Source organism: Malaya genurostris, chromosome 3 (genome assembly GCF_030247185.1).
Source record: "Malaya genurostris strain Urasoe2022 chromosome 3, Malgen_1.1, whole genome shotgun sequence".
Lineage (NCBI taxonomy): Eukaryota > Metazoa > Arthropoda > Insecta > Diptera > Culicidae > Malaya > Malaya genurostris.
The window spans coordinates 115783643-115793886 of NC_080572.1; the positions used below are offsets into that span (position 1 = coordinate 115783643).

At 36.9% G+C, this 10244-nt stretch overlaps 1 protein-coding gene across 1 annotated transcript; it reads right to left on the reverse strand.

The window, feature by feature from the left end:
* Positions 1-205: 205 nt before the first annotated feature.
* LOC131436431 (dynein intermediate chain 3, ciliary) lies at positions 206-3645 on the reverse strand. Its single transcript, XM_058605152.1, has 5 exons — positions 2496-3645; positions 2022-2435; positions 1833-1962; positions 455-538; positions 206-389 (listed from the first exon to the last, which is right to left on the reverse strand). The coding sequence occupies exons 1-5, from the start codon at positions 3567-3569 to the stop codon at positions 322-324; spliced, it is 1770 nt and encodes a 589-aa protein (XP_058461135.1). The 5' UTR covers positions 3570-3645; the 3' UTR covers positions 206-321.
* Positions 3646-10244: the final 6599 nt, after the last annotated feature.

Here is a 10244-nt window from a genome sequence, read left to right on the forward strand (position 1 = left end):
GTAAAAGGAAGCGATTCAGCTCACATGACGGATCGTGTGAATGGCGCTTAAAACCTAGTGCAAACATTTATTAGAAAGTCAGGAAAAGGTTTGCACAACGAACAGAGGCTATTTTGTTTCAGTCGACCTATAAAAAATTGGCGTGATATGTATATGAAAGTGTAGTGTAAAACTATGGATTTCGAGTTATATTGATATTGTGAACCATATGATTAAAATACATCTGTTTTCCGTTTTCCACACAATAAATATAAGCCCATTATAGTGCATATTGCCTTTCAACACGCTCTATAGAATATAGTTCCCGTGTATAGCACTGTTCTATTCATTGATTTCTTCGTTCGACTGTTCTTCCTTCATCTGTTGCTCGATTTTTCTTGGATCATAATCTAGGGTTGGAAAAGGAAAACCGTTTTGTTCAGACGAAAGCGAAAAGTATAGCTACTATACAAACCATCATCGAACATCTCAGGTGAGCGCGCCTTTCGTTCTTTTTCCAACGTTTGAAGATATTCTTGCTCGGCAGCTTCACATGCAGCTGAAATTATATCGAATCATAGTGAATTTTACTCAATTTATAATCCACTCTATTCAATTCTTTTGGAAAGGGGTGGAGGAGGACAGTCACGTACCCAGAGGGGGGGCCTGAGAGGCCCTGGCCCCTCCCGAAATCAAAAACATATAATTATTTAGAATGTCATGTAACAAGACAGTAAACGTAATACAAAATCAGTTCCAATGGAAAAGTTTAAGTGTATGTTAAAAACAGCCGTAAAAGGCACACTGAGAATTAGGTACATAAGCAATCTTCAGTAACATTATTTTTTAATCTTTGAGCCCCTCCCGAAATGAAATCCTGGGTACGGGCCTGGAGGAGGAAGAATCATATAAGCATCATATTTAAAACATACTTGGCTCCAAAAATTCAATACAGTGTCGCTGTTAGTTTTTTTTTTATTTTACTATGTAATAATGAATGAATGCGATAAGGTTGTAGTAGAAAATTTAGAGTCATTTACTGTTTTGCGTAGTCTCTCTGGTATTCTGAATCTGAACTGGATCCTACCAGTATTAAATGGCTCACAATTATTGAAAGTACATTGATGGTGATATGAAAATCCGTTCTTAATCCACCTAGTGGTGTGATAATGCCTTTCTCTTTCTTTAAAACAGTCCCATGAAAATATTTTTTATCTTTTTATTAAATAATTTCTGACACTAGTTTGGGCTCATTTTTGACATCAATTGATTCAGATTGAATCGAGTACTTCATAAAAGCATGCTTCAATGTGTTTATGGTCGGCATCATTTTTCCAACCAAGCGGCATTTGCGTTGCCTATTTGTATCAGAAGAATGATGCTTATCTTAAAAACATTTTTTGGTCCGCTTATTGGAATTTTCATAGATCTTAAAAAATCATCACAGACATTTTCCAATCTCGTCGTGTTGAGTCGATTGGTATATAACACTATGGGTTTCCGAGGGTTCGTTCGCTAGTCGGTTTTTCCAGCAATTAAAATATCTTTCTATAAAGAAAGGCAAAAATTGATTTTAACGTTCTCTTGCAGGGTAATGACAATACTAAGTTGAGTTGGCTATACAAAGTTGATCATTTTCAAAGATTCGGTTCAATTAGGTTGTTTTCTGAGTTGTGTTACTTATTGGCAAAATTATTTCCCCGGATTGGAAAAATCAGAGGGTTAGAGTTCAATCTTTGCGGCTATTTGTTTACTATTTTCGTTTCAGCTGTTCCAAATTTCTAAGTCATTCATGAACAGTCCCTTTTTGGCTTTAGCATACTGTAGTCGTTTTCTCTGCGAGTTATACTTACATTTACATTGAAACAGTTTTGGTTTCTCGTCAGTAACATCCTCTTGACGATTGAGAGTGCGTACCTTAAGTTTCATTTCTCGCGATTTAGCTTCCAGAATTTTTTCTCGGCGATTTTCTCTCTCCATCATCTGCGAATAAAAAAAATTATAATCATTTGTGCCCATCATGTCATAGTTTCATGACGTACCGCAGTCATCAATGGTTTGTCATTTTTTATCGCTGTCATATTATCAGACATTTCTAGCAAAAAAGTCGCACCCTTGTTGCTTCCTGCTCCAACTAAATACCCTGCTTCGTGGGCGCGTAAACACCTCAAGCTCTCGTCACAGACTTTGATACTCAAAATGGGATCACACTGCTGCTGAAGTAAATCCCATGCATCTAGAACTCCATCGACCCGACTCACGTAGAAGATGCAATACCGCATTGGATTCCAAACGCCATCCGTTAGCATCACGGAATGATGCTTCGTCCAAATAATGGAACTTTCGCGGCAATCCTCTGACCACACACGCGCTATCCAATCTCCGATTGTAAGAAAATTTTTAACGAATGCAGGGTTTCGTGTCAGCGAAAAAATTGGTCCAGTGTGACAAGGAAGCTGTAACAAAAGCATATTGTTCTAATATATGCGGAAAACTTAATGTTTAACAAGTTTTACCCGATATACTATTTTCTCTTGCGGAGATTTTCCTTTTCGATTACAAGAAAATAACATTCCTTGTTCGGTTCCACACATGAATCTTGTTGGTATCGAGGTTTCATATTCCAAACAGCTAACTCCATACGATCGCGAAAGATCCTGTTCATCTGATTTAATCGGATCCATCAAGAGGGTATCAGTTGGCTGGGATAGTTTCCTTGTATCCCACCACATTACCTGACCATCAGAGGAGCCCGAAAAAAATTCAGTTCCACTTTTTGAGTTTATCCACAGCGCTGAATTCACTGTTGCTCGATGAGAGTTTTCACGTTCACTAATCATGACCGGAGCTTTTTCATTTCTAGTATCCCACGCAGCGACCTGTCCGTTATACATCCCGCTTACTAAAGTGGTTGGATCTTTCTGATTGTATTCCAAACACACCATAGAACTGTGAGGAGTAAATCTCATTAAGGGAACATTCGGATTTTCAATCTCCCATATGTACGAACACACTGCTTTCCCGCTCGTTTCTTGAAAATTCATATTGCAATGGGACACGGCGAGCTTAGATCCTCCATCGGGCGACCAAGATAAGTGAGTAACGGGTTGTTTGTATATTGCAGGATCTCTGTAAACATTCAATGTTCTTGAGTTACATTTTTCCATTAAAGGTGCCGGTTCTAATTCATCAAAGTAATTCTCGTAGATGTTTACGGCATTGTTCTGATATATGCAGTGCTCCATAGGTTTCGTCATCATTGTCAATTGACTCACGTAGGTCTCATCTTTCTCGATTTTCCTACGATACCGAACCGTCTGTTCCGGATCTAGATAATTAACATCCTTTGGCCAGCCACCCTCCGAGTGCAATAAGCCACGATTTTCATACTCCGCGCTTATCGTATTAACTTCGCTAAGCGCCATTTGACGACCGTATTGTGTTCCCAGATGAACCGGATCTCGGAGAATGTAATCTTTAAACAATTCATGATTGGCAGGTTCGGAAAATTCAACCTTATTCCTGTCGGAAAATAAACACTGGCGTCCAAACTCACGACGTTCCTTCTGGTAAGGGTACTCAATATCCATGTTTCTCAATTACTCAATGATTGGACACAATTGACTGAAATAGCAATTCTGAACCAGTAAAATTCTACTTTTTCCGTCAAGGTTGTTTACTTTGGCTAAACTAGCCAGAAGCGTAACATAGTAACCGCTAAATGATTGATGTATTGTTGCTTGCTAATTTTGTATTGTTAAGGACTAATGCGCTTGTCCGCCTTCACGCACGTGGTTTTCCGTAATGGTTATCACGATACCACGTGTTGCTCGACATGCATAAGGAGACATTTGATACTGATATAATCTACAATCAAGAATTCGTTGCATGTTTGAATACGACATGCTGTAGCATAAAGATGGTTAGGGAGTAAATAGTAGTGCTCGTATCATGAATCACCACCCGATTACTCTACGTCAAAGTAACTCTGACATTCAATTGAACACAATTTAATAATACTGTAAAACTTGAAGAATCTGCAGATTTTAATACATATGCAGCAGTTTAACATAGTATGTTCAAATACAAATTTACAATTATTTGTATTTGGTATGTCTACTAACGACTTACCTCGGAACCATCAGGTCATCCTTACTGGTAGTCCCATTACTTATGAAGTTTTTATGTAATTATAAACGAAAGACCCGATAATAGGCATATTCGAAAATTAAGGACCATTTTGTCATGAAAAACCTAGTGGAGAGTATTAGAATGTTACTCATACTGTAATAAATATTACTATAGCATTTTTCAAAAAAAATGAATCGGGCACAGAATAGTTTTGATGATTTCTTCACTGTCGGTCAAAATTATGGTTTGAAATTCTGAACACACTTTACCCTGTTGTTCCGGATCCAGGTAAAATTCAACTGAAATATATAGAGCCAAGAACTTGAAATTCCATTCTATCATTATAGTAAAAATGAAATGATCTCCGTTTTGAAGTTTTTGAATTTGTGCTTCCGGAATTGGGGTTTTTTGGCCAGCAACTGACAAAACTCAAATAGAAACAGTTTTGAGATAATTTTAGAAGTAATTTTCTCTTTTTTGCTTCGTCGCTATGAGTCACGGAGATTTTTCCTTACTGAAAGAACTGAAGAACTACGCAGAAAATTGCAACGCTTGGAATGGCATACCTATACTTGTTCAGCGAGTATCTCGACTTTAATGCTTATGTCATAAATCTACCGTGACGAAGTCTAGATAATTTAGCTCAAATACAAATATATGTTGTCGCAATAAAAACTAAGTCCTATTTTTTTTCTGTGAAACATAGTCAGTTTCGATGGGTTGTCCATTTTATTCGCTTTAGTTTCTTGGTATCGTTCGAAAAAAGGAGAGGAGAGAAAAGAAATTAAATCGACCTCAATAGAATTCCAAACACATAGATGCAAAAGGAATTGAGAGAGCCACGTAGCCGATTCAAAATCTATACGCGATCCACTGTCCTCCGACCCAACCAACAAGACATACACAACATAAGTTTTGTATGGTATGGACTTTTCTCATTTTTATCTTGTTGTTGTATAAAAACACGTTCTTGAAATGAATTTTTTTCTACTCATCACCATGATATTTCCGAACCGGAAGTATTATCCAAATGAAAGTCATTATTATTATACGAGTATGTGAGACCTTTCATTTGAATCTAAGTTTATAGGAATCGGTTCAGCTATCTACAAGAACATGGAGTGCTTATTTTTTTTGGAAGTCAGACCCGAATAAAATTTTAAAGCGTTTTATGGAAGGCATGGGTTTTCAAATGAATCGTAGATTGTGAAAATCGGCTCAGGCACCTCCGAGAAAATTAAGAGCTTATTTTGTTGTCTCTTTTCGCACATATCACCCTGTAATTCCGGAGCCGAGAGAATAAAACTACTTTCATATGAATCTAAGTTTGTGAAAATCGGTTTAGCTATCTCCGATAAAATCAATAAATGCACATACGCACATACAGACATTTTCCTATCTCGACAAGCTACTTCGAATGATATACTCTCGGTTCAAAAGTCGGTTCATCATATAAAATAGCACAATGTATACTAAAAATCTACTCCACGTTTCCACATAATCGTCGCACATCCCTAAGCATTTTTCGTACCCAGTGGCGTACCAAGGATAATTAGCGCCCGGGACAAAATATGACACCGAACATTGAACATTGCCCAGGCGAATGTCTCCTTAACCCCCCCTCACCCTTCCCCTCCTTCTCCGATATTTCGATACACTGCTGTTTAATGACGTATTTTCGGCTTATTGCTGAAAAATAGCAAAACTATCTAGCTTGCGGACAATTTCAATAAACCAAAATGTCGTATGTACCGAAGTGCCCACACAAGCTATCATAAGTTCCATAATTACCGAAAACATTCACTTCCTTGCTGCCAAAAAGCACACGCGGAACTCTTGAGAATTTGAAAATACAGAATAACTTCTGCGTGAACTTTCTCGCTGCTCAAGAAAACACGTGGCTATTTTTGACAGCTGGAAAGTACAGATATATTAGAATATTTGATATATTTGATATATTATTAAAGAAAATACCCCAATAAAAAGTTTTAATAAAGGGCTCTGACACAAATCTCAATCTCAAAATTAGAGTTTTTATCCCATTATTCTTAAATTTTCGTGAAGCAAAAACAGAAAATATTAAAATTAGTTTTCGCACCAATAATTTTATTTATTTGGACTTTCTATCCGAATGCGCAAACCATGGCTTTAACCTTAGACCCAAGGCTCTGCACGACCTCAGAACCGATAGTTTCATGCATATAAAACAATGCTCTCTTTATTTCTTCTACATTATTCACTACTTTAGGTTGTTCTAGAAGGTGCTCCTTCATAATGGACTGCTATTTTTCTATTGCGCACAGTTCTTGAGGGAGCCTTCAGAAGAGGAAGAATCCGCTCTTTTGGAGACACCCAACTAACCAAAAGTTCAGATGAAAGGAACTGATTTGGCTTAAATAGCTTTCGAAGATCTAGAGTAGCATTCTAAGCAGACCATTTTCAAGTAATTATTCACACTTGAAAGTTCGCTTTGTATGCCGCAAGCACAAATCGCTTGCCAAATTAAGAACTTCTTGATGAACATCGACATCTTCTATGCAAGGATATTCTAGGGAACCTTGCTTTTCATACTTTTTTTAATGATATAGTAACGGTATGATCTCGGCATTATTTTGGAACACATACTGAGCTTTAGCTCCCATATGGCTCATATAACTAAAAACTGAATCGGCAGTTGGGATTCATATCAAAAATATCCCAATAATTAACCACCCATGTTGCTTAAAATCTCTGTATTATGCCTTAGCTAGACCAATTCTAGAGTTTGCATCGCCAGTTTGGATTCCATATCAGTCAACTTGGGGCCTGAAACGGGAAAGAGCTCAGGAAAGGTTCATACGATTATGTCTCAGAGCGATTAGCAATTCGGCATAGAATCAGACAGTTTTTTGCAATATTGACATATCGATTTTAGTCCAACTCTTTTGAACTGCAGTGATGAGTCTGAAAATACTACTGAAATGACGTCCCTTTGCATAAACCGTTCTTGCCAAAATTCTACAGAGATTGGTATGCGAACAGAGTAGTAGCGGAATGTTCTTTTCGACGAACCAAACGCTGGATTGTTTGAAGACGTAAATAGACGCATTGTTCTGTCTTCATTTGCTTTATTCTCAATATGATCATCCAAAACATCCCACCTACATTCCGGAATCCAAAACATCCACCTACATTCCGGAATTCATCCAGGCTGAGACAATGATAACAAAAGGGTTTCATGATAAGAGAAACTCCCCATACCATCAAACTTCCACTTCAAAATTTCGCTTCGATCTCATGCCAGTAGCAGCTCCGGTCCGTCTGAATTAAATGTTTTCTTATCAGAAAATGCGACACTACGGTACTCCGTCTTTCATTTCATGCACTTACGGGCAAACCTAAACCAATACTGCTTATGAGTGAGATTGGGCTAAGGTTTACATTGTAGCATCTTCCATTTATTGTCCGGCGATTGGTTTAAAATCCTAGCAATTTAGTCACTTTTTCTTACATTCTGTGATGTTAAAATATTCCTGTTCGTTCATGATAATCTGTATAACTTTACAGCTCATCATAATTTATCCAAGTCGCAAATATAACTTATTGAAATTTCAAGAGGTTCTACATTCAATTGTTTTAGAATTGTTTTTGCCTTTCTCATATAGAAAGGTTATGCAAGGGGCTGGGGTCCACTAGGAGATTGATAGTACCTATTAGCTCTCTCCGGACAGTACCAGCCGTGTGGAATCCGTCGGAAAAAAATTAATCAAGAATAGATCCACTGGGTTCCTGCTTCCATGTCGTAAAAGGCGACAACTGCAGTTTCTTTTTCCTTTCAGTTATCAGATATTTTCAATGTTTCACTTCTGATTACTCTATTTTACTAAATTATCTCTTCATTCAACCTGTCAATTTCTGTCTAACTTCGGAAAAAAGTTTTATTTGGAATGTTTCTTCTTCTATGTTATTGATTGTCTGTCAGGATTATGGCCCTTATTACGGGGATCACTACACGGTGAAAACCAAGTGAAGTGATTTTTACCTTATTATCGGTATCACTTCACGGTGAAAACTAAGTGAAGTGAATGTAGGTCTTTATCACGAAAGTCACTTCAGAGAAAAAAGTAATTACTTAGATGAGCTTGTTGTTATTACGAATATCAAATCACCAAAATTTTATTGGAAAAAATGATTTTTTTTCACTAGTGATTATTTCATTGATCGTGACACTGGTAATAAGTAAAATCAAGTGAAGTGACATGTGAGTGAAGTGAAAGTGGAAGTGGAAGTGAGAACGGTAATAAGGGCTTATAAATTGATTGAAAAAAAAATAATCTAAAACTATTGCGCAAATCCGTTGATATTACAAAGTTAATATCAGAGATAACATATATCGATATATTGAACACGTAGTAAAAAAACACTTGATATTTATATTTCAAACAATAAATTAAGATTATTCTCGGTAGCCGGCTGCCCAGATCAACCAATATAACCAATTATTAATTTTAATAAGTAATTAAAATAATAAAGCGGAAATAATAAAGAATAATAAATAATAAATAATGATTTTATAACAACTGTTTAGAATATGTCAATGCAATGAATCAACTATTTTGTCTAAATCCTATTCACTCGTTTATTTTGTGACGCGTAATTTCATTTATAAAAAATAGGTAAGTTTTTATTCGTTACGCGATAGTATTGCAAATCTTTCTTGAGTTTACTCGAATAAGAGCTGTGAATCAAGACTTTCCGTGACTTCAATATAGGATATTGTTGAAACGTTCACTCGGGAAATCAGTGAGTTTAGTGGTGCATCCGAGCTTGAAACCGGAACATACTGAGTCGCGCGCGAATAAAACCAATACTGAAATTTTTACTAACAAATATCTTTCTCCAGTGACACTTGTGGAGTGCGCAGTAGTATATACGGCCTCTAGTAACAACAAGTGTTGGACTAACATCCCTTCCCATTCCTTAGACGATCTACGTTCGGGCCTGGCCGGCGCCGGTACTGATCAATGAATTCTGGGATTATCAGAAGATGTACATTGAAGGATGATTTACCAGTCCCAGGATGGATCATCTAGAAACTCCCTGTACAATTTCAGCTAATCCCGATCAGTAACGGAGTAGCAACCAGGGGTGGTCGCTCAAGCTCAAGCTCAAGCTCAAGCTCAAGCTCTCATTTAGAAAGGTTATGCAATCACTGTGAAAACCGACTTTTGAACCGAGGCCCGGAGGGCCGAGTGTCATATACTATTCGACTCAGTTCATCGAGTACACAAAATGTATGTGTGTGTATGTACGTAAGTGTGTATGTAATGTTTTTTTGCACTAACTTTTCTCGGAGATGGCTGAACCGATTTTCACAAACTTAGATTCAAATGAAAGGTCTTGTGGTCCCATACAAAATTCCTGAATATTATTTGGATCCGATTTCCGGTTCCGGAATTATGGGGTAAAATGTGCAAAAAATTGTGAAAATAAGTGCGCTAACTTTTCTCAGAGATGGCTGAATCGATTTACACAAACTTAGATTCAAATGTAGTCCCATAAAAAATTACTGAATATTATTTGGATCCGACTTCCGGTTCCGGAGTTATGGGGTAAAATGTGCAAAAAAAATGAAAATATGTGTTCCAACTTTTCTCGTAGATGGCGCGACCGATTTACACAAACTTAGGTTCAGACAAACTTAGGTTCCGACTTCCGGATCCGGAAATATAGGGTAGAGTGTGTTAAAAATTTTATACCAACACTGAAAAGGACGAAAAACCATAAAACCATCATTACACCACTAGGTGGATTGAAACAGGTTTTTTTTGTTAGATATGTTCAGAAAGATTTTTAAATATATTAAAATCGGTTGTGCAACTTACCACTGTTAAGTTTTACAATACTACTAAAAAATTCACTATAGAACAATTTTAAGTACGTCTAAAACAATTGTGCAGCAAATCATTACCTTGCCCACGTTGCACTAGTAGTTATAGAAGCTCTGCAAAAATGTCATCGTCATGTAAAAACGAAGTAATTACAACAATTTTTCAACTTATCAAAAATTTTCCAATTGTATAAAACTTTCCAATTGTATCGAACTGAATATATGCCAAAACAGCTGTATATCTCTTGTGAAGACAAAAATAGTG

Excerpts from the sequence above, each read along its gene's own strand:
- LOC131436431 (XM_058605152.1), bottom strand. The coding sequence starts at position 3,569 with ATGGATATTGAGTACCCTTACCAGAAGGAACGTCGTGAGTTTGGACGC. Across the intron at positions 2,436-2,495 it reads AAGAGAAAATAGTATATCGG|CTTCCTTGTCACACTGGACC; the intron begins GTAAAACTTGTT and ends CTTTTGTTACAG. Across the intron at positions 390-454 it reads ACCTGAGATGTTCGATGATG|ATTATGATCCAAGAAAAATC; the intron begins GTTTGTATAGTA and ends TTCCAACCCTAG.